The sequence below is a fragment of the Pogona vitticeps genome, chromosome 3 (genome assembly GCF_051106095.1).
Source record: "Pogona vitticeps strain Pit_001003342236 chromosome 3, PviZW2.1, whole genome shotgun sequence".
In the NCBI taxonomy this organism is placed as follows: Eukaryota; Metazoa; Chordata; class Lepidosauria; order Squamata; family Agamidae; genus Pogona; species Pogona vitticeps.
The window spans coordinates 177670250-177695978 of record NC_135785.1 but is presented as its reverse complement, the minus strand read 5'-3'; the positions used below and the strand labels follow the sequence as shown (position 1 = coordinate 177695978).

At 42.1% G+C, this 25729-nt stretch overlaps 1 protein-coding gene across 1 annotated transcript; it reads left to right on the top strand.

Annotated features, from left to right (window-relative positions):
* The first annotated feature begins 245 nt into the window (after positions 1–245).
* LOC110075583 (arylsulfatase D) lies at positions 246–25521 on the top strand. Its single transcript, XM_020786975.3, has 11 exons — positions 246–1476; positions 5533–5645; positions 6625–6774; positions 8565–8686; positions 9144–9266; positions 15609–16026; positions 16798–16934; positions 18551–18685; positions 19758–19920; positions 22121–22242; positions 24247–25521. The coding sequence occupies exons 2-11, from the start codon at positions 5623–5625 to the stop codon at positions 24615–24617; spliced, it is 1764 nt and encodes a 587-aa protein (XP_020642634.3). The 5' UTR covers positions 246–1476; positions 5533–5622; the 3' UTR covers positions 24618–25521.
* Positions 25522–25729: the final 208 nt, after the last annotated feature.

Genomic DNA, 25729 nt, shown 5'->3' with positions numbered 1-25729 from the left:
CAGACATTTGAATCTGAATACAGCAGATATAGAATATTGAAGAAACCGCATATAGTCGCTCACTAGAGAATTTATTATTATTATTATTATTATTATTATTATTATTATTATTATTATTATTATTATTATTATTATTATTATTATTATTATTATTATTATTATTATTATTATCATTATTATTATCATTATTATTATCATTATCATTATCATTATCATCAACTGATTTTTTGTTTATTTTCTTATTATTAATTTGTTTATTTTTTTCATCTTATTTTGTGTTAAAAAATAAAGAGCTTTGAGAAGATTGGAATTTTTTTTACAAAGCTTTTCTGGTGGAAAACCTGATGCGGCCCAGACTCACCCAGACTCTGCCTCCAGCGGCCCCCAGAGAAATTGAGTTTGAGACCCCTGATCTAAACCATTCAATTGAGGGATGGGGTGCATGTTTGACAAAATCACAGGCTTTGCTGAAGAGACTCACACCATGTTAAAACATGTTCTTTGCTCTACTCTGTGCTGTCTGTCCAAATGTCTGCCATAGGTATGCATTTTACTTCTCCTCTACTCCTTTATGGTTGGACGTAAATATGTAACATGATGACATTGGAGGGGAAACACCAGGTCCCAGCCTGCTGTGCGGAAGGAGGAGATATCAAGAGAGAGAGAGACTGGGTAAGCTTTGAGCTCTGATCCTACCCATGGCTGGATTTAACTCTGCCCATCTTATGTCTCATCCCACAAAACAGTGTCACCAAGGGAAAGAGGTACTAGGCAAATTAATGCTACTGTTCTCATTCCTATGCCATCTTTAAAAAACATGAGAAAGAAACCAGAACACAGTATCCACAGATTTAAAAAAAAAACCAAAACACTCATTATCCTAGACACATATCACAGCCTCCTTTCTCTCACATGGCATCTAGAAGCACTGCTAACTTTGTAATTTTTCCCACACTGCTTATTTCAATTTCCTATAGAAAGAAAACTGGCTTTGCAAGGGAACTTTCTGGGCAAATGCCTGTTTTGGCAACTTCTTCCCTGGAAGCTAGGGAATACCCATTAAATCACTGAAGCCAGGTCTGTAATGAAAAGCCCTACTGTTCTCTGATCAGTCCCACATGTGCAGCTGAATGTTAACCCTGTGGGGATATCAAAAGGAGGTACAGTATGGGGGGAAGCGGCAGCAGAGTATATCCAGCACTGAGAGCAGTCAAGAGAGCGGCCTGCAAAGTTGCCACTTTCGCTGTCTTACTGTAAAGCCGAGTGTCTCTCGCTGAGAACTTCCCTGCAGTGCGCATGAGCAGATGCAAGCGATATGATGACTTCCTCACTAGCCTCAGTCAGACACTGACGAAATATGTTTGCACTTGTGGCTGGGGTTAAGCTTTGTTGAAAAGCTAGGAGTGATGTCTATCTTGAACTTATGCTTCCCCTTGCTGCTGCCACTGCTGCTGTAGCCCTTCAGGATACTGCCAGGTACTGTATAAATCATTTGTTCCAACTAAATATAGAAAACTTTTTAAAAAAACCCACAGCTATACTGCTGGCATCCAGGAAAGGAAAGAACAACACTGGCTCACTGAGTTCAAAAATAACTTGTTTTTGATAACATCTCTCGGCGGAGCAACTTTCTAACTACCAGAAGAGTGTGTATGAATGTTTAACTCTGCATGAAAATAAAAGCCAGCTGAAGTGTCAAAGTAATACAGACTATTTGTTTTACTCTTTTAATTCATGCCCTGATATTTGAAACTGAGAGAGTTTTCTCCTTTTCTCTGAATAGTGCATATGCGTAAGGCCCATTTCTAAAGCATAATGGACTGGAAAAAAAATCTGCTTTAAACTACAATAAGTCTGTCTGATGAGTGTGATAACTTGAAAAAGAAATTAAGGCTGTATCCACAATTGCTTAGAAGGAGTTAAATCCCATTAAGATAGAAGGGGATGGGGGGGAGGGAGTCAAAATAATATAATAATTTTAGAACTAAAGAGCTGGAAAGGACCCTATAGATGACCAAGTCCAACCCCCACCAAGGAGGCACAGTAGGGAATTGAACTCCCAACCTCTGGTTTAACAGCCAGATACCTAAACCACTGAGCTATCCTGAAATACAATTATGCTTCTTAGCACCTCTAACAGCACCTTTGCCATAAGGGAGTGTGCCTTGGCCACCTCAGGTAGCTGGTCTCAGATGTTGTAGAAAGGCAGGCAAGTTACAGTTATTTGACTTAACTAGTATTGTAAATCTTTATCCTAAAGAGTAGGGAGGGCCATATGGGATTTTTTTACACCAGATGCGTGCCTTGCCTTGGGTAAGTATGGCTAGACGCTTGATTGGTAGAGAAAGTGCATTGCCTGCTCCAGCTTTGGAAGAAAAATGTTTTGGGCCAGGGCAAAATGCCCCAGCAAGCCATGACCACACTGTATAGTTGATACGTATAATTTCTCTCTAGTATACAGTGGCTGAAATTTAGTAGTCACAACTAGAGTATGCCCATTGAATTGGTGGGATTAGGTGAGAACTCCTCTATATAATCCATTAATTCAATGGGCCTGCTCTTGTTGCACCTTACTACTGGATTTCAGCCAGGGTACATAAAAGAGAGAAAAAGCTACCATAGACTATAGATGTTGAGTTTTCCAAACTTGTTGGCATATTGAATGTAGCACCTTAACAGCATCATCCTATTTAAAATCTTAAAGGATGATGCTGTTAAGGTGCTACATTCAATATGCCAACAAGTTTGGAAAACACAACAGTGGCCAGAGGACTGGAAAAGATCAGTCTACATCCCAATACCAAAGAAGGGCAGTGCCAAAAAATGCTCCAACTACCGGACAATTGCACTCATCTCACACGCCAGCAAGGTTATGCTCAAAATCATACAAGGTAGGCTTCAGCAGTATGTGGACCGAGGACTCCCAGAAGTACAAGCAGGATTCCGAAGGGGCAGAGGAACTCGAGACCAAATTGCCAACATGCGCTGGATTATGGAGAAAGCCAGAGAGTTCCAGAAAAACATCTACTTCTGCTTCATTGACTATGCAAAAGCCTTTGACTGTGTGGACCACAGCAAACTATGGCAAGTCCTAAAAGAAATGGGAGTGCCTGACCACCTTATCCATCTCCTGAGAAACCTATATGTGGGACAGGAAGCAACAGTTAGAACTGGATATGGAACAACGGATTGGTTCAAAATTGGGAAAGGAGTACGACAAGGCTGCATATTGTCCCCCAGCTTATTTAACTTATATGCAGAATACATCATGCGGAAGGCTGGACTGGAGGAATCCCAAGCTGGAATTAAGATTGCAGGAAGAAATATCAACAACCTCCGATATGCAGATGATACTACTCTGATGGCGGAAAGTGAGGAGGAACTAAAGAACCTTGTAATGAGGGTGAAAGACGAGAGTGCAAAAAACGGTCTGAAACTCAACATCAAAAAAACTAAGATCATGGCCACTGGTCCCATCAACTCCTGGCAAATAGAAGGGGAAGATATGGAGGCAGTGACAGATTTTACTTTCCTGGGCTCCATGATCACTGCAGATGGAGACAGCAGCCCCGAAATTAAAAGACGCCTGCTTCTTGGGAGGAAAGCAATGACAAACCTTGACAGCATCTTAAAAAGCAGAGACATCACCTTGCCAACAAAAGTCCGAATAGTCAAAGCTATGGTTTTTCCTGTAGTGTTGTATGGAAGTGAGAGCTGGACCATAAAGAAAGCTGACCGCCAAAGAATTGATGCCTTTGAATTGTGGTGCTGGAGGAGACTCTTGAGAGTTCCCTGGACTGCAAAGAGAACAAACCTATCAATTCTAAAGGAAATCAACCCCGAGTGCTCATTGGAAGGACAGATCCTGAAACTGAGGCTCCAGTACTTTGGCCATCTCATGAGAAGAGAAGACTCCTTGGAAAAGACTTTGATGTTGGGAAAGTGTGAAGGCAAGAGGAGAAGGGGACGACCGAGGATGAGATGGTTGGACAGTGTCATCGAAGCAACCAGCATGAATTTGACACAACTCCGGGAGGCGGTGGAAGATAGGAGGGCCTGGCGTGTTCTGGTCCATGGTGTCACGAAGAGTCGGACACGACTAAACGACTGAACACACAGACTATAGATGAGAGGGTAGCATGATAAGTAAGAGATAGATTGTATCTAAGGACTCTACCCCTTTGAGTGAGGGGTTTTCTATATGCACATGTATGGCCTTCCTGACACCCCCCCCCAAACCAAATACCTGTGCACTTCAAACCCACAAGCACACTAAGGCAGAGACTCATCCACCCAAAAGACACAAAACACAACAGGAGCAATGTAGTATATGCGGTCCAATGCAAAGAGGAATCTTTGGAGCTCTAAGTTGGAGAAACCAAACAGCCACTAAACAGGAGAATGGCCCAGCACAGGAGGGGCAATGGCTCAGGACCATAATCAGCATTGTTCCTTCACTTGAAGGACAAAGGACACTCATTTGATGACCAAGATTTACTCATTTTGGATCAAGGAGATAGGTGGTTTGAGAGAGGGATCAGGGAGGCCATATATGTGCATATAGAAAATCCCTCATTCAACAGGGGTGGAGGCGTTCGATATAATCTGTCTCCTGTTTATCATGCTGCCTTTTCATCTGTCCCCAGAAAGATTAGGAACACACACACCAGAAAGACCATTGTTAATGACTGTTAACGACCCATGGCAATGGGTGGAGAAGGACTGCAGAAGTGGGATTTTCACTCACCCCCCCTCCATCCTTTGTCCATCTAACAAGCCTATTTAGACCAGGGGGAAGTGAAACCAATGTGGAGGATCTATCAGGGATCTCCTACCAACTCTCCTTAGACTGAAGAAGCTACTGGGAGGAGTAGCAAAATGTTTCAACCTAACAAGAAAGAAGTCCAATTGCCATGACTCAGCTTCCAGATATAGAGGGTGGGAAAGCCACGGATACAGAGTGAAGAAAATAGCAAGGAGGAAAACAAGCTTTTCTGCTGGGCTCTTTGAGTGCCTGTCTGACAGGACATTTGTGTCATTAGAAAATTTTGTTTTTTAAAAAACATGGTTTCTTGTGGTATGAAAACATTTTTTTCCTGCAGCTTTTGGAAAGTGAAAAAATTTGTATGTCTGCAATGCTGCCTCAACCACAGACAGTGAAAAGACTCCTTGCAGATAACCTCCCTTTTAAGTACAATATTGAGCAATGTACACTAAAAAGAGAGAAATACTTGTCTCTGGCTGTTTCAGAAAGAAATATGTGACTGCAAAAATGCGGTGGAGCAGTTGAGTGTTTTGTTTCTGCTGTTGTAAGCCCACACTGTGCTGTAGCAGGACAAGAAAAGAATTCCCCTGAAAAGGGGAAGGAGAAGAAATAGAAGACAAAGACTAAGATAAGAAAGATTCACTTTCAAGACTGATTTAATAGGGTAGACTTTTGTGAGCAACGTTCAATGTCCTTCCTTCCTTCCTTCCTTCCTTTTGTGAATGTGAAAAGATTTAATATCTATCACGTGCCACTCTTATCTGCAGTAATCCAGATCTTCTCTAACACCAAGCTACAGACCACCACATTCTTCATTGGTGGACACATCTACATCTTGGAGATTTCCAGAGGAAGTGATGTGGTGCCTATCACATTCCTGGTAAGACATTCACTTGAACAAGCCTTGCAGTTTTTTAAAAACATGTTGGCATAATGTTTCAGAAGCTTATGGGAAAATATGAAGAATGTATTTCTGCATAGTTGTATTTTGATACATGACTTCAACAAACTTCATTTAGTTCATGGTGGTATATCTATCAACTAATACGGGAATCACTGTCGTTAATATACCTTGACATTTATTTTATTTATTTATTTTATTTAACTTATATGCCAGACCACACTATCCAAAGGTCTTCTGGGGAGTAGCCTGTTAGCCTGTACAGCAAAATTAACCAGGTGTGTTGGGGCACCTTAAAGGATAATAATTTTCATTTGCCACTAGATTGGGACCACTAGTGGTGATTTGACAGTGGTTTTCCAATATTAAAGGCTCTCCGCACCCATCCCAAGGTTCTCAACGGATCTTCAAGGGCAAAAGGGATCCCTAGGGAGCCTCAGAACCTGAAGAGTAGAGATTGGAATATTTTAATTTAATTAAAGATTTCTGTCACTGCATGCTATATAAATTTACACCAACAGGATCTCAGCCAACATGTGTGTGCAGTGTGAGCAGGTGCAGACAAATTATTACGGTTCATGGGTGTAATATTCATATGAGGTCTATTTATTTATTTTTTAAAGGAAATCTTATACCAGTATAGTGAAAGTTGGTGCTTTAGCTACTCACCAGATCTCGGGAGATGAAAAGCTTTCCCTTTATTTTTATTATTCTTATGGATTTCCCCCCTTTAGGAAATGTACAGATGAGATGAGGTAAGTCTGAAGAAACACAAAGGGAGTTTCGATTTATTTAATCTCCTATCCTCCATAAAGTTACCTAACAGTTCAGAAAGCCATATTGGGAAATGTTGACTTTTGTGGTTTTATGCTGCTTAATAGATGGAATACTATAAATGTTACCATGTATGGGTGTACTAACACTTTCTCCACAATTAATTCATCTTTCTTCTTTCCAGGAGATATCTAGGCTTCTTTCTAGCCATGTTCTTATTGCTAAAGTCACTTGAAGTGCAAGCTGTGGTTGGCTACAAGCCAAACATTGTCATCTTCTTGGCAGATGACCTTGGCATTGGGGACGTAGGTTGCTATGGAAACAATACAATCAGGTAAATGCTTCAGCAGAGGTGTTATATTCTGTTATATCTCAAATGTTATATCTCAAATGAAATACCCTGGAAGGTTGGTAGATTTTGCATGTACACACAGATGGGTAAGTGAGACATGGTTGCAGAAGCAGAACATTGCACAATATATTTTTTCCTTTCCCTTTTTGGTATTAGCTGATTTATATAAATAAATAAATAAATAAATAAATAAATAAATAAATAAATAAATAAATAAATAAATAAATAAATAAATAAATAAATAAATTTAGAGATCTGGTCCCTTTTGAGTGATGTTTTATTAGATTATTATTACTGTTTTATTAAATGTCTCTATGATGTTGCTATGATGTGTTAGCCACCCAGAGTAGTGGCCCAGCCACTAGATGAGTGGGATAAAAATTTATTAAGTTAAATATTTAAAAGTGTGTGAACAAGCTGTATAAATGTGCACCATATATGTGTGAGTGTGTGTATGTCTGTGTTGCTTTTTCATGCTTGGGGATTCATGTTTATGTTGTAGGTGATGTATCTTGCCCTAGATGTCCAAGTTGCTATTTACAGCTCTCATGGCAAGGAACTTCCAGAAGCTCTCAGCACTGGCTTGAGGGAGAATGATGCCTTTCCCACAAAAATCATCCACAAAATGTACTGTTATCAGTGCAACTCCCACTTATATGGTTGCACAAAACTAGGGTTAGGTACAAGGACAATGAATCCAATGTCACTGAGACACAGTTTGGTGCATTATCCAGTTGCAGCACAACAAAGGCTGTCAATCTTGCTTTCAGCCTCACACAACAAAACATGAAACAAATGTCACTGTAACTTGAATAGCTCAGAGTCCTCATGTTTGCATTTTTGGATTGCCTCAGAGATGAAACTCAGTCTAGAATTCAGCCGAAAAATTATCCCACAAAAATGTTGAGCTTTCTCATTCAATTTGATAGAAAAGAATTTAGTTTCAAAAGAATCCAAAAGAAAAATAAATTTTAAACTAACCGTCATGGGCGAGTGTCAGGATTTTGGTGCTTTTCTTTCATACCTATATCAGAAGTGTTTGCCTAGTTTTCAATTGGTTGGAGTCATTTTAAATTATTTATTTAACTGATAATAATGATAATTTGATCACGGTAGTAGTCAACGTCTGGAAGTCTAAGGGTCACATACGTCCACCCCAGACCTGGAGGGCAGCAGGTGCTCTGGCACACCTTTCCACCTTGAAAAAACAGTTTCTAAGAAGGTGAAAGAGCAAGAGGAGGAGGAGAAACCTGAAAAACCCTCTGTGGTCTTTGTAGGGACAGTTTTGCCATTTTGGGCTGTTCCTGACATGTTCCGTGTGACTACCAGAGAATATAGCAAAAGATTGCAATATTCTATGTGGGAGAGAATATGGCAAAAATTTGAGTCCCTGGAGGGGCACATGGTTCCCATGGGCTACTCATTGTCCACCCCTCTTTTATTGTGTGCAATCTGTCCCGAGATCCTTTGATATTATAACAACATCGACAACCACAAAAATTTGCCATCAAGTCCATGCCAAAATACTGTGAGTCTTTGCAGAGTTTTCTAGATATAGAGGTGTTTTACGTTTCCCTTCTGTGAGTGCTCTGGCTTGTCTAGGATTACACAGGAGACACAGTGCAAAACAGAATTCCTCTGGCTAAAGGCAGATAGATTAATAGATCGATAGATAGATATGAATGGAGCATCTTGCATAAAGTATTGCAGTATTTTGTAAGTTCTTATATATTTGGCTAAATGTCACTCATTATGTGGATGTTCTTTTATAGGACACCTAATATTGACCGGCTTGCAGAGGAAGGAGTGAAACTTACTCAGCACATTGCTGCATCTCCTTTATGTACTCCAAGTAGAGCTGCTTTCTTAACTGGAAGATATCCAATCCGATCAGGTTTGCTATGTCGTTTGATGGTGCAATCTAGTTTTCAGTAAGGAACAGTTTCCTCAGGCAGACATGGGGAAAAGTCCTTTACATTAATCCCAGCTGACTGAAAATTTGTTGGACTGAAGAAGAAAAATAAATATTTTGCTTTACTGAGGTTATCACATAGTTCAATGGTTTCCATTGAGCATGCTGTCAATATGCAAATATCTCATAGCACGTCAGGCCATGTTCCTGCCTGAGACTAAGAGCACCACAATTCTTTGCTTATTTGGTGTACAAAACAACTAGACTGAGAAATGGATCAGTAGGGTGAGTCTCACACTGTATTTTCATTCCATTCCTACACAGCAAGGAAGGGACAGAAACGCATAGTATTGCTTCAGGACTGTAGTCAGCTAATCTATTAAAGTTCACAGTTATAGACGGAACTAATTACCCCTTATATGTATACCCTAAATCACAGGTATGGATGCAACAGATCGTTATCGGGTCTTTCACTGGCTTGCTGGTTCAGGTGGCCTTCCTCCAAATGAGACAACCTTTGCCAAGATCTTACAGAACCAAGGTTACAGCACTGGCTTAGTAGGTAAGAGGACAGATATATAACAATTGGGTGCAATAAAGAATGCTCATTATTGAAAACAATGACTCAACTCTTCTTGCTTAACATAGTAAGGTACACTAGAGTGGGCCCACTGAATCAGTGCAGATTTGGTGAGACAGCTGCTCCGTAGGTTCCACTGATTCCGATGGGCCTACACTAGTTGCATCTTACTTAGTTACAACTAAAGTAAGCCCAATTGGACCAATGGAAATGACAGAGGAGTTGATTCATTATATCTCCACAGATCTAATGGGCCTGCTCTGGTGCCACTTACTATCCTAAACAAATGGATTTTAGCCACTGGTTTTATAAGGATAGAAAATACTGGCTCATCAAAAATGCACTTCTCACCAAGTGGTTCTAATTGAGGCTTTTGAATATGACGGTAGTGTTACAATCACTCTGGCAATAATCACATAGGCCTTACTCTGGGAGGAACAACAAACTGAATTCAGGCCACCATTTTTAAAAGAAAAAAATACTGTATGCATTGTTCATCTCCCTTTTTAATATTAAAGTTCCAAGACAGTTCAGCAAAACAGAAGAGTGTGGAACAACGAGAAAACAAGAATTTAAAAGTACCTTGTAAATAGCACATTGTAATAGATAACTAATCAGAGAGCTAACATAAAGAGAATACAAGAAATAATAAAAAGTATGTCTGAGTGAAAAGATTTTCAAAAATGGTCTTAAAAATGCAAAGGGGATGGAAAGAGGGTTGACAGACTTCCCCAGGAAATTTCCACAGCCGTGGTGCCTCCAGCAGTAGGATCAGCTAGTTAGTCCCATTTGGGAATTCACTTGAAGTCAGAAATTCAAGGAAACCCCTGATTTGTGTTACTAGGAAAAGAAAGGTATTCACCATCACAGTGGAAACTCCAGTTCCTTTTTAAACCTAAACTGAATCCTCCCAGTATTGAATCCCCTAGCAGTGTCAGCAGCTTCAGTAATGGCGGTAGACTTAGGGATAAAAATGGATTGTTTGGACGGCAACTTTCAGAATTGAGTAGCCATGTTGGTAGGGGGATTCTGGTCATTGTTTTTAAAAAAAAAACTTTCCAGGCTCCATGGAAGACTAAGACGTTTACGTAAGGCTGCCTTCATAAAACTGCAGCTGTATGAAGGCTGTAGCCAGATTGCAAGTGAGGTCTTGCTATTCACAGTAAATAGCTCCGTCATGGTTTTCACTCCCAAAATGTTTCCATTTATGTTCCCAAGCCCAATACAAAGTGTCATTTTTCACCTTTAAAAGGATGGAAGGTTTGGTTTCACAACATCTAAAAGCTGACCCTATTCCAAACAACAGCAACAAGTCGGAACTGACTTATAGCATTCCTAATATTTATTTATTTGTTTTATTTATTTATTTGATTTTTACCCCGCCCCTCTAGACAACGTCTACTCGGGGCGGCTTGCATAGGCTAAAACAAATTAAAAGGACATATAAATAACATATATAATACAATAATTATAAGCAATATTATTCAAGATGGCTAAAACTCAAAAAACAGAAGAAAAGGAAAGAAAAAATAACTTAGTTGACTGGGGGGAAGGCCTGTTTGAATAACCAAGTTTTTAACTGGCTTTTAAAAACACCCAGCGAGGGTGCCAGCCGAATTTCAGTGGGGAGTGTGTTCCACAGCCAAGGGGCGACCGCCGAGAAAGCCCGGTTTCTTGTTTTCTCCTTCCGGGCCTCCCTCGGCGTCAAACCCCTCAGCTGACCCCGCTGGCTATATCGGGTGATTCGGGTAGATCTGGGCTGGAGGAGGCGATCTGCCAAATATTGAGGTCCCAAACCGTTAAGGGCTTTATATGTGATCATTAGCACTTTGAAGTCAATGCGGAAACGAATAGGTAACCAGTGCAGTGCAACCAGAGTGGGGGAGATATGCTGAAATTTTCTCACCCCACTAATAAGCCTGGCTGCTGCATTCTGGACCGTCTGAAGTTTCCGCGTCAGCCTCAAAGGCAGCCCCACGTAGAGTGCATTACAATGGTCTAATCTCGAGATTACGAGCACATGGACTAGAGTAATAAGGGGCCCCCGATCAAGATATGGATGCAGCTGGGCAATCCGCCATAGATGAAAATAGGCGGAGCGGACCACGGACGCCACCTGGGTTTCCATGGTAAGTGCCGGGTCCAGATGTATCCCCAAGCTGCGGACCTCGTTCTTTGCGGCAAGGGTCGTCCCTCCAAAAGAGAGGGAGTCGCCTATGCCGCTGACGGGAGGGCCACCCACCCTCAAGACGTCCGTCTTGTCCGGGTTCAGCCTCAATCCATTTGACTGCATCCATTCCAGTACAGTCTCCAGGCAGCGCTAAAGGGACTGGACGGCATCCACTGAAGTTGGAGTAAAGGAGATGTAGAGCTGTGTGTCATCAGTGTACTGGTGACACGATGCCCCACACCCTCTGATGACCCCGCCCAGCGGCCTCATGAAGATGTTAAACAGCATTGGGGAGATGATCGACCCCTGTGGAACCCCACAATTGAGACTCCACGGGGCCGAGACATTCTCCCCAATCTGCACTCTCTGGGGACGGTCCTCCAGGAAGGAGCGGAGCCAGGCAAGTGCCAGGCCGCTGACTCCCAGCTCGGAGAGCCTCCCCAGGAGGATACCGTGGTCGACGGTATCAAAGGCAGCTGAGATGTCGAGGAGGACCAACAAGGACACATTGCCCCTGTCGGCCTCCCTCAACAGGTCATCCATCAGTGCGACCAGTGCTGTCTCTGTACCATAGCGCGGCCTGAAGCCCGACTGAAATGGGTCTAGAGCATTGGTTTCGTCTAAGAGCGCCTGAAGCTGGTCTGCCACCACCCTCTCAACCACTTTGCTGAGGAAGGAAACACTGGCGACGGGCCTATAATTGCCAATTTTGTCCGCCGCCAGATTGGGTTTCTTCCTAATGGGCCTAATGAGTGTCTCCTTGAGGGCAAGGGGAACCTTGCCCTTCTGGAGAGACCCATTAATTATTGCAGTGGCCCATTCAGTTGTTACCGGCCTGGCTGCTTTGATTAGCCAGGCCGGGCAAGGGTCGAGAGAAGAGGTGGTGGCCCGACAGCGATCAAGCGCCTTGTCTACCAAGTCTGATGTTACAGGCTGAAAAGAATCAAGAATTACTGGGCAGGATGGAGCGCTGGAGATCTCTGCTTGATCCATTGTATTTAAAAAAGGAGAGAGGTCACGGCGGATGGCCTCCACTTTAGATTTAAAAAATGCTGCAAATTGGTCAGGTGAGATGCTATTAGGAGGCCCTTCAACCTGGCCAATTCCGGATAGATCGCGAACTATACGGAAGAGTTCCGCCTGCCGATTGGAAGCCTCGCTTATCCGGTCAGCGACATAAGATCTTCTCGCAGCCTTTACCTTGGCAAGGTAACGGTTAGTTGCGATCCTGACAGCAGTCTTATTATAATCCGTCGGTTCCTTCCTCCAAATGCACTCTAGCCATCTCCTTATTCGCTTCATCGCTCGTAGATCCTGACTATACCAGGGTCCTGGCCGAGCTCTGCTCCTGAGAGGGCGTTTGGGTGCGATCGTGTCAACTGCCCTAGTGGCGGCGGAGAACCAACCATCAACCAGGGCTTCGACAGGAGCGCCGGACAGTACCACTGGAATCCCTCTCATGGTGTCCTGGAATCTCATTGGATCCAGTAACCTTCGAGGGCGGACCATCAAAATGGGTCCTTGCTCCTTGCAGGGGGGAAGCGCCATTGCGAGGTTACATTTTATCAGGTGATGGTCTGACCATGACAAGGGGACTGACACGAGGTCAGTCACCATCAGACCACGCTCACTACACTCGGTGGAAAAGACCAGATCAAGCTTATGGCCACCCATGTGCATGGGGCCGTTGACATGTTGGGACAAGTTCAAGAAAGCCATGGTTTCCAAGAACTCAAGAGCTGGCCCGGATACCTCCGCCTCCGCATGGATGTTGAAGTCACCCAGGACCAGAAGTCTCGGGGACTCCAACAGTGCCACAGAGACAAAGTCTGCCAGCTCCAGTAGGGAGGTGGCTGGGTCGCGGGGAGCGCGGTAACCCAACAAAATCCCAATACCATCCCTGGCCCCAATCCACACATGTAGAGCCTCCAGACTTGGCCTCACAACCGAGGATCACCTGGTAACATCTAATGATTTTCTATAAACAATGGCAACTCCCCCCGCCCCTTCAGTCTGCCCTGGTGCTACACTGCATTATCCCAACATGTCAACGGCCCCACGCACATGGGTGGCCATATGCTCGACTTGGTTTTTTCCACCGAGTGTAATGAGCGTGGTCTGATGGTGACTGACCTTGTGTCAGTCCCCTTGTCATGGTCAGACCATCACCTAATAAAATGTAACCTTGCAATGGCGCTCTCCCCTCGGAGGGAGCATGGATCTATTTTGATGGTCCGCCCTCGAAGGTTACTGGATCCAATTGGTTTTCAGGATACCATGAGAGGGATTCCAGTGGTACTGTCCGGCGCTCCTGTCGAAGCCCTGGTTGATGGTTGGTTCTCCGCCGCCACTAGGGCAGTTGACACGATCGCACCCAAACGCCCTCTCAGGAGCAGAGCTCGGCCAGGACCCTGGTATAGTCAGGATCTACGAGTGATGAAGCGAATAAGGAGATGGCTAGAGTGCGCTTGGAGAAAGAAACCAACGGACTATAGTAAGATAGCTGTCAGGATCGCAACTAACCGTTACCTAGCCAAGGTAAAGGCTGCTAGAAGATCTTATGTCGCTGACCGGATAAGCGAAGCTTCCAACCAGCAGGCGGAACTTTTCCGTATAGTTCGCGATCTATCCGGAATTGGTCAGGGTGAAGGGCCTCCCACTAGCATCTCACCTGACCAATTTGCAGCGTTTTTAAAATCCAAAGTGGAGGCCATCCGCCGTGACCTTTCTCCTTTTTTAAATACAATGGATGACACTGATGACACTGATGACACACAGCTCTACATCTCCTTTACACCAACTTCAGTGGATGCCGTCCTGGACACTGTACTGGAATGGATGCAGTCAAATGGATTGAGGCTGAACCCGGACAAGACGGAGGTCTTGAGGGTGGGCGGCCCTTCCGTCAGCGGCATAGGTGACTCCCTCTCCTTTGGAGGGACGACCCTTGCCGCAAAGAGTGAGGTCCGCAGCTTGGGAATACATCTGGACCCGGCACTTACCATGGAAACCCAGGTGGCGTCCGTGGTCCGCTCCGCCTATTTTCATCTATGGCGGATTGCCCAGCTGCGACCATATCTTGATCAGGGGGCCCTCACTACTCTAGTCCATGCGCTCGTAATCTCGAGATTAGACCATTGTAATGCACTCTACGTGGGGCTGCCTTTGAGGCTGACGCGGAAACTTCAGATGGTCCAGAATGCAGCAGCCAGGCTCCTTAGTGGGGTGAGAAAACACCAGCATATCTCCCCCACCCTGGCTGCTTTGCACTGGTTACCCATCCGTTTCCGCGTTGACTTCAAAGTGCTAATGATCACTTATAAAGCCCTAAACGGTTTGGGACCTCAATATTTGGCAGACCGTCTTCTCCCACCCAGATCTACCCAAATCACCCGACATAGCCAGCAGGGGCGGTTGAGGGGTCTGACACCGAGAGAGGCCCGGAAGGAAAAAACAAGAAACCGGGCCTTCTCGGCGGTGGCTCCTTGGCTGTGGAACGCCCTTCCAACAGAAATTCGGCTGGCACCCTCGCTGGGTGTTTTTAAAAGCCAGTTAAAAACTTGGTTATTCAAGCAGGCCTTCCCTCCAGTCAATTAAGTCTTTCTCTTTTTCTTTTTCTTTGCTATTCCATCTTGGTAATCCTCTCTTTAAATTAATTGTTTTAAATTGAAATTGTAGTTGTAATTTTTATGATCTTATATATTTTTATACTGTTTTGTTTTATTTTGTAAGCCGCCCCGAGTAGACATGGTCTAGATGGGCGGGGTAAAAATCAAATAACTAACTAACTAAATAAATATATAAAGAAAGAAAGAAATAGATGTTGGAATTACTTTTTGGAAGACACTTCTAGCCCCATGCCATTCAGGGTTTCACAGATTAGTGAAGACAGCCTTGTTCAGGCAGAGTTTTGCAATTTTAACTAATTTGTGTACCCACAGAATGATCTCCTTCACTTAGCTTGATTCTGGACTGATTTCTCATAAAATACCATCTAGGAATATATAATAGGGGTATCTATTCATGTCTTGCTATTTCCCCTAAGAAGAGAGATTTTATGTCTGAAACAACCTAGGAAACTTGAGAAGCAGTTTGCCAACAAACCTAATGGCTCTAAATATTATCGTTCTTTCTTTGCCAATTCTGTTTTTCAGGGAAGTGGCATCAAGGTGTGAATTGTGAATACCGTAATGACTACTGCCATTATCCCTTAAATCATGGATTTGATTATTTTTATGGAATGCCATTTACCCTCATGGGTGATTGCCATCAACTTCCAGAGATGGACGTGCCACTGCGAATGAAACTAGCATTTTATACTCAGATGATTGTTCTGGCTGTGTTTACTCTTATAGCAGCAAAACTTACTCACTTGGTGCAAGTCAGCTGGAAACTTATTTTTCTCCTGGCTTTGTTTGGCTTCATATTCTTCATTTCTTGGTTCTCAAGCCTTGGATTCATTAGACTCTGGGACTGTATTATGATGAGGAACTATGAAATTACAGAACAGCCAATGATGGTAGAAAGAGCGGCACCTCTTATGCTGAAGGAGGCAATTTCCTTTATTGAGAGGTAAAATAAGATTTCTTTTATGAATTATTTCAAGTCACAAATGTTTGAGATAAAATGAAGTAGTCACGCTGACTTTTTGAAAAATGCACAGAATTTTAATATAAACAGGAAGCAAAAGCCAAGCATTCTAAGCTGTCTGTTTTCTTGTTTCCATCCACAAAATGGTTCCGTTTTTTCTCCAGTTTTGGAATTCTTGGGCCATTTCTTCTTCATATAAAGAAGATAAAATGTTTCCAAAGGTAGAAGCTGCCCAATCAGTTGCATAATTAGTCAGCATCAGATTTGATCAAAAAACATGCATCTTGATTGTCCTCTTATGTGTAGTACCTTCAGATACTACCAAGGAAGTTCTTTAGAATTTGATATCATTAACTATTTGATTTTATATCATTCCTAGCTTCCCAGCAGGTGGGAAGGATGAATAAATAATTTCCCATTTATTTATTTGTTCTATTTATGCCCCGCCTATCTAGTCAATTATGACCACTCTAGGCGGCTACCATCAATCTACAGTCTTAACATGCCAAGATGATGATGATGATGATGATGATGATGTGCCATCAAATCAATTCTGACTCATGACAACCCTTTTCATGGTTTTATACTCAGAAGTGGTTTACCAGTCCCATCTTTGGGTGGCTCTGGGATGATGTAGCTTGCCCGTGGCCACACAGGCTGGCTCTACTCACAGGGGAACCAAACTTCCAACCTCTGGTTTCACTGCCAGATACTTAAACCACTGAGCTATCCAACTCTTGGTTTTTATTTCAGGAACAAGCAAGGACCATTCCTACTGTTCTTTTCTTTTTTGCACGTTCACACACCTTTGGTCACCATGGAAAATTTTACTGGGAAGAGTAAGCATGGATTGTACGGTGACAATGTTGAAGAGATGGACTGGATGATAGGTAAGGGGATCTTAACAAATGGGATGTTTATTAACAGACTTAATTGCTATTATGTGGCATTGCAGGGCTTCTATTTTTTTAATTTCATTGATTGATTGATTGATTGATTGATTGATTGATTGATTGATTGATTGATTGATTGATTGATTGATTGATTGATTGATTGATTGATTGATTGATTGATTGATTGATTGATTGATTGGATGCCAAAAGGTAGAATTCTGGGCATTGCAGTTTACAAAGATGCACCTACAGATACCTGTATTTCACTGAACTGGAGCAGAGCCTCCCTTGCATGGCTTCCTCTGCTTCTTGCTGTTAATATTTTAATGAAGAAACTGCCATGGTACTTCTTAAGTTCTCCATAGTTCTTTAGGAGGCACCCTCTATAGAGTGTATAGGGCTGTGGGATTTCAGCAGCGCCAGGAAACTTCATAGAAGCTTCCTATCCCTGCTGCAGATGAGCAAAACATAGATGCTGTAGGTATGTGTGGGTTGAAACCCCCAAAATTCTGCCTGGAGAATTCTTGGAGAATTCTGGGAATTGCAGTCAAAACGTGAAAATGCACATCCGTTCTTCTGGTTTACAGCAACCATCAATGGGTTTTTTAAGGTATATGAACAATTCGAAAAGTGGTTTATCATTGCTAAGTTTTTATGGCCAGGTGAACTCAGGCCTCTTTCTACTATACTACACTCATGCTCTATTAACAAGCAATTTGGTAAATGCCAGGCCACTACTTGTTTAAAGATGAAGATGACAGATTTTTCACTTACACCACAATGCTTTTTAAAATAATTTCAACAGAACATGTGAGGAATACAATATAGCCAACACTTCTATGGAAATATCAGTAGGATTTACTCTCAAGTCTTAGTGGGTAGGATAGGGTTTTTGTTATGAATCTCATGACTCTATACCGTAAATCTACTATACAATATAAATAGTGCCTTCCAACTATTTTCAAAAAATTATTCTAATACTGTATCACCCCGAGTTAAAAACCTGGTTATGAAAAACAAAACTAGCTACAGCTACTACAATTTAGAAATTTAACATTTTAAGTCATATCTGCACTCAGCATTAAGCACTTCTGCTTTCAATATTTTCCCATTTAATAAACATAGAAAGAAAGGATGCTTCTTATTCTTTTACATATATCTCTCACTTATGAGAAGGTCTTTTTTTTTCCAAAGTAACTTGAATGACATCTGAAGTTATTGCTCAAACATCAGATTCTACATACTTCATAAGCACTAATTCGACACAGTAACAACTTGTAGCTGGGAAGCAAGAGGTAGCATTTGAACTATGCTTTCTGGGTCCTCTTTCAACAAGAAATAAAAAGCAACATTAACTCCTTTTAAAGGACGTTGCTATCTATTGCAATAAGCGTCTCTGAGTTCACTTTACTACATAGCAATGTGTTCCCAGGAACTTCATGAAAAACTTTGCAACTTTTAAAAGGAAGGTCATTGATCTATACTTGGGGTATGTGGCTAAGTGTGGGGTTTAATGATTTCACTCAATGTATAAAACTACTCAGATTATCACCAGAAACTGTTACAGGGATCAAGAGTTTCACCACTTCAGCTATGCCACTATTTATTTACAGGAAGAATTTTGAACGTACTTGATGATTACAATTTGAAAGAGAGCACGTTGACCTACTTCACCTCTGACCATGGTGGACACTTAGAAGCCCAGGAAGGAAATGCACAGCGAGGTGGATGGAATGGCATATACAAAGGTGAGAATCCCGAGTGTCTCCACTGTGTGTTGTAGAAGACATTCTATTGTACATATTGAAAAATCCACCCAATAAAAACATGCATTTAAATATTTGAAGGACCAAGAAATAAGGACGAGTGGCAGGCCCACTGTTTCTGTGCATGGGCTACTTTTCAGTGGGCGGCACATGTGCAGTCCAAGTCTTTCGGTCCATATCTCAAGTCCCAAGCCTCAGGGGGGGAGGACAAACAACTCGAGACCCGAACTTGAGGCTTGGGACTTGGGTCCAAAGACGTGGACTTAAAACTCGAGTCCCAAGACTTGCCAACATCCCTGGTATCCTTTTGGATAGGCAGCATGGATTGAAGATTGAGAACTTCTGCTTCTGTAGCTTCATCCCTGCCTTAAGGTCTGAACTTAGAAAGTAATACCAGAGAATTACTACTCTCTTACACCTATGCTATCATGTCACACACAGTTCCACCTTCACCCTGATGCCATTGAATATCATCATGTGGTTGAATACTATTGAAAAAAATACATAATTTAAGAAACTTCTCACTAAGGTCATCTCCCAAAATACTGATCACATCCACCTCTCCTTCAGCTTTAGGGCCAAAGTATGTATATTAGTCTCATGTTTTTTTAAAAAGGTACACTTGTTTGGATTGCTGCTTTAATTTTGGAGGAAAAGAAAGCTGCAAGGCCTCAATCCGGCAGAAGCTGGTACTGTATTGTGCTGTGAACCATCTCGGGACTGGCTACTAGCCGTCCTCAAGAATACTGCTTTCTGGTTAAACAACCATGACTACAGAGCTATCACCTGGGAATTGGCTTTAGGAAAATTTGTGGGTCATCTAGTCATTAAGCATTTAAGATGACAAACTAGCATAGGATGTATCTATGTACTGTGGCAATCGCTATATTGACAGAATTTATTTTCTGTACCAAGAGAAAATAAATTTAAATAAAATGGATCTCTGTACGTTCTTATTTATTAATACGATCATGAGGAAAACTAAACTTGGATGTGAAACTTTGAGTGGAGAATATTTATTGTTTCATAACTTATGCTCTTATGATGATTCTAGGCGGGAAAGCCATGGCAGGCTGGGAAGGCGGAATCCGTGTCCCTGGTTTGTTTAGATGGACAGGAGTGCTACCTGAGAGAAAAGTTATTGCTGAACCCACAAGTCTCATGGACATTTACCCTACACTTATTCACCTGGCTGGTGGGACAGTACCACAGGACAGGTATGGATGGTGTTGATCTGTACTCATTTCATAAATTTTGGGTGGGGTGAAGGGGTTTCACAGCATTTTGAACATGGACTGTATGCATCTCTTCAAATATTGATTTACAACAGATATAGGCAAAATGTATCCCTAGGATTTCTGTGGGCTCCACAGGCCTTTTTCCAGTTCCCTCTTATTGCAATCATTGAATTGCAGTTGCTAGGCAGCTCCAAGAATGGTGATTTGCCCTTTTTAGATGTCACAGAATCCCCTCATACCATTTCGCACTGGGAAATGTCAACTTTTCAAAATGGTAAGTAGAATAATATGAATCAAACTCTATGGAAGATAGGGGGGCCATACTGTAAATTAAGATATGCAGATGACACCATTTTACTGGCAGAAAGCAGCGACAGCTTGAAATGACTTTTAGTGAAAGTAAAAAAAGAAAATGCATAAGCAGGGTTACAGTTGAACATTAAGACAAAAACCATGACTACAGAGAAGAACTACACAATTTTAATGAGGCAATGAGGAAATTGAAATAGTGAAAGGTATACTTTGGATCAATCATCAATCCAAAGGGAGACTGCAGCCAAGAAATCAGTAGAATGAGACTCATAGGAGCAGGAATTAAAGAATTAGAGAAGCCCATCAAATGTACAGATGTATCACTGGAGACCAAGACCAAAATAATCCACACTCTTGTATTCCTGATCATCATGTAAAGCTATAAAATCTGGACAGGAAAGAAAGTTGACAGGGAAAATGATTTGTTTAACATATGATTCTGGAGGAGAGTTTCCAGATACCCTGGACTGCCAAAAAGACAAGCAAGTGGATCCTAGATCAAACCTGAACTATCTCTGGAGGCAAAAATGATTAAACTGAGGCTGTTCTACTTTGGGCACATCATCAGAAGGCAAGATTTGCTGGAAAAGGGTCACCATAAGTCAGAGGTGACTTGCTGGCCCTTAACAACAACAGTGAATTTCCAACCATTTATAATTTCCTTTTTCTTGAGGGGAGTAGTCATGGTATATGCAGCCCCTAGAGGGTCCTGGGGGCAGAAAATTACCCATTACTGTTTTATAATATAACTACTGTCTCCGTTGCCTGTAGCTAAGCCTGCCTAAGTGAACTCAGCAGTACATTGTTGTTGTTTAGTCGTTTAGTCATGTCCGACTCTTTGTGACCCCATGGACCAAAGCACGCCAGGCCCTCCTATCTTCCACAGCCTCCCAGAGTTGGGTCAAATTCATGTTGGTAGCTTCGATGACACTGTCCAACCATCTCGTCCTCTGTCGTCCCCTTCTCTTCCTGCCTTCACACTTTCCCAACATCAGGGTCTTTTCCAGGGAGTCTTCTCTTCTCATGAGATGGCCAAAGTATTGGAGCCTCAGCTTCAGGATCTGTCCTTCCAGTGAGCACTCAGGGTTGATTTCCTTTAGAATGGATGTCTTTGATGTCCTACATCAAAGAGTACCTAAATAAACTTTGGACGCCAGAGCATTTCAAAACCTGTATTCTAATATTCTTCCGAAGACTTGGAGGTGGTGAAGTGATTTTCTCTCTGGTTGGTTTCAATGGTACAGTAATGTTTCTAAACATGAAAGAGTAAGGAGAAATACACTCACCCCCCCCCCCCACTTCCTGTACTAGACAATAGAAGACATCAGGGCTTCGGAAGTGGTAATACACCTGCCACAGCCGTGCTGGCCCACAGTATTGCTCTTTTAACCTGTGTTCTGAAACACGTAAACCTTCACTCATGTTCCCAGTGAAGCTGAGGTTTTGAGGTAAAGGTTCTGGTCAGAAATGTCCTGTGTTCCTCCACAAGAGAAAATTTCCCATTCTCTTCAGTGGAGTGCGCATTTATATGCATGTGAATGTGGGCAAAGAAGCTTTTGTTCTTGGAGACATGGGTGTGCACACAAGAGCTTTCAGACACACAAGGATTTAAAATCAAAAAAATGTACTGGGATAAATCTTAGCAGATGAATTGGATATATGTTTAGGACCGACAAGTTCTCATTTCCTAAGAATTTCTATTGTGGGTTAGAAAATTAAAGCCAGAGCAAATCGTGTTGTTTTCAAACATGAACTAGCAGTTATCTATCCTCCTCCTCCCACTCAGGATGTTCAAGACTGAATGTGGAACTAATCCAAATGCAGTTCATTGGAAGTGATCTGATTCTGTCTCTCTTAATCCTTTCAGGGTAATTGATGGTAAAGATCTGATGCCTTTGCTGCTGGGACTAGTTGAGCACTCAGAGCACGAGTTCATGTTTCACTACTGTGGAGTAAATATACATGCAGTGCGGTGGCACCAGAAGGAGAGTAAGTATAATGGCTTCCACTATACACCGGGGGGGGGGGGGCACAACTCTATGCTTTTTGTTAAATGACCTTTAATGAAATAATGTCTTCACCTGGGGGGGGATCCCTGTTTTCAGAAGTAATGGTGTTCAGCCAGGCCACAATGACCAGGATGTGACCCAACATTGGTCATTTATGTTGTCACTTTCTCATCAGAATAATGCCAGTAGCCTCAGGCCTAGCATCCGATTTAATACTGGTACCTTGAATAACAATTTTATAGCCTGTTACAAGCAAAATGCTGTGTCTTCAAATTGTTGGATTCAACATTTTGTAAACTGCAGCCCACTTCATCTGATGCATGCATGCATAGAGTAAAGTAGGCTGCAGCCCATAAACATGCATTGCAAATTGAACTGTTCGTGCCATGTTCAGAGAAATACTCTCACAGCATTTTCTTCCCATACCAAAATCTATTTTGCTTTGCATGGCTCTAGAATTAGATATGCAAAGGAATCTGTTGCTTACATTCCAGAGATAATCCAGATGACAGGTGTGCTTCTCCTTTTAGTGTATGTTCATCATGATGCCTTTTTTGCCAACTGAGGGAGCACCCAGTCTAGAAACGGATGTTCCTGAACACATGCTGTGGCTTTCAGTCATTAGGGTGCCACAAGATTCTTTGCTGTTTTGGTTTCAACCGTCTAGCATGGCTCCTCCTTCCTTCAAAATGAAAAGGCCAGCACAGTACTTAGTCTTGAGAAGGCCTCAGGATTTGAAGTTGTGATTTCTCTTTTTATTGTGAACCTATTTGCCTTTAAGCTATATCCAATATCTACTACATTATCTCTCTTGTATTCTTTTGATTTATGCCTTGTCAATTGTATTTTTCTATACCACAATACAAATGTACAAAGAACTTAGAGGTCTTCAAGGAGGCTGCAAGGGTCCCAAGCATTCAGTTGACCTGTCTTCTGTGGCATGTATTTAAGAGCTGGTCATTTGCACATAAATCTATACACCAACCGCTTCAAACATCGAGCTTGAAAAGACAGTATTCCTTACCATGTCTGATATTGCAGGGGGATTTGTTACCTTTCAAGCAAGGTATCGGTACCCTTAATATCAAACCTGAGTATAGCCCTTCATCTTGACAATACTGGGTGTTAGCAGCACAAAGGCCCAACTCTTTCTGGACTAACCTGGAGCACATCACACAAAACCCAGCTGGCATGTATGCAATCTGAAAGATAAGGCAATGGCTCCAAGGGATCAAACTAGATGATAGTCTGAGCACTTTTTAAAAGCAATGTGTTCCCTCAAATGAGGAAAGCCTTCTTTTCCTCCCCTCTATATATTACATTTAGGCATGCTTTGTTTTCTCACTAGCCATTGAAAAGTAAATGTGAACTTGCTTTGCAAGTCCGATTCTCGGGGGGGGGGCAGGAATGCCTGTTGCTGGAAGAACAGTATAGTACTTGCAGGGAACATGCATTTCTGCTAATGTTTTGTTTGACCCAGTATATATGAAAACGCTGGGAGGAACAATAATAATGCCGGAACAGTTGCATTAGGCCACCTTGGGTGGCCTGTTTCACTGAGGTATCTCACTAAGATGAGCAAGAAGACTTTTCTTTTATGATTTCACCAAGAGTTTGTGGGGACCATGAACTAATCTCAGCAAAGTTCAAGGAAAAGGAAGCAAGGAGAAATTGTACCTCAGACAGCTTTGTTGCTTCTGTGTGGTTGCTCCCATTATACCAGCTAAACTATGACAGACACTGAAGCAGTGTCTAGTATATAATTATTTTTTAAAAATAGCAGAGGACTGCGGTTGACAGACAGCATAATTAAAACCTGTTTGCTGCAATTGCCAAGTGTGGGGAGGCCAGCTATGTCAATGAAAATGAACCTGTGTACTACTTTAGCTACCTATAATCTGCAAGAGCGGGGTTTCTGATTGTAAATGTATCACATTATGCAGAGTCTTCACCCATTTTAACCATGTTGTCTCTTTCCCATCAGCTGGAAGTACCTGGAAAGCTCATTATGTGACACCAGTTTTTCAACCAGAAGGTTCTGGAGGCTGTTACAAAACTAGGTTTTGCCCATGTTTCGGCAAAGGTGTAACACGTCACAATCCTCCTTTGCTGTTTGATCTCTCGAGAGACCCTTCAGAGGCTGTGCCCCTGTCACCAGACACCGAGCCACTGTTCCACATGGTTCTGGAGAGAATCGACAAAGCTGTGGAGGAGCACCAGAAGACTCTCACGCCCGTCCCACAGCAGCTCTCCGTCTTCAATATTATGTGGAAGCCATGGTTACAGCCTTGCTGTGGGACCTTCCCATTCTGTCAGTGTGACAAAGAAAAGGACAACATAGAAAATGAAAAATAGAGTCAAAGTTCTATGTGATGAATTATACCTTTTGGACCAAAAACACTTTTTTTCAGGACCAAAGGTCCCCTCATCTGGTAGATGACAACAATAGCAGCAGGAACTGATAATAGAAAGATCAATAAAAAGAAAACAGAAGGCCAGAAAATTGTAGTGTATTTTACTGATTAGTAGGGCTGAGAGTAAAGCTGTAAGCAACCTCAGTTTAACCTGTGGCATAGAGACCAAGCCTTCAGTTTGAATATCCTCAACATACTGATGCGAAGAGCCAAACCAAGAAATTCTGTGCCAGTGTTATGCAAGATTTGGGATCTGTAGCAAACCACAATAAAGGCAGGGGAGAATGTGAAAAAAGTCTGCCTAATTTCACTTCATAAATGCCCTTCACCAATACAGTGGTTAAAAACAGAACTCGTTCACAACTGATTCAACACAGGCAGAAAAATGTTTTTGCTCTTTTTACTGCATGCATATGGCAGTGGTGACCACTGCCTTCAGGGGTAGAAAACTAAGGTAGGGCAAAGCAGAACAAATTTTTGATATTATTCACAAGCAAAAAGACCTCTGAATATTGGGAGTTCATACACTGCGTTTATATATTAATCTGAAATTAAGTTTTAAAAAGCAATGATAATGATTGATAGATTTAATTGGGATATGAGATAATTTCATAAATATTTTATCAAATAAAGGGAAAGGGCAAAAGCCAGGGCAGGAATATATATATTTTTGGAATGGATGAGGAGTTAATTAAAAGTTAAATGGAATTTTGTTGTAAAAGGAAAAAAGTGTACTGTACTGTATTAATGGACCGTCCCTTGGTGAGGGGCGTACTATTGTTTTGTTGTTTTTCTTTTGTATGTAAGATTTGAAGGTGGGGTAAATAAAACAATTTTAAAAAGAATATTGGGAGTTCAGTCCCTCACTGAGCCTCCTTGATATGGGCTGGACTCGATGAACTACATGGTTCCAAGATGATGATAATGATGGTGATGAACATGTTTTGATGAACATTGTGCCTCTCTGTATGAGCTCAGGTCTTCCTCATTCATCCACCAGAGTCTTTTCACTTGCCCCTTCTCTTTGAACAGTCACCCAAACAACTGCCTGAG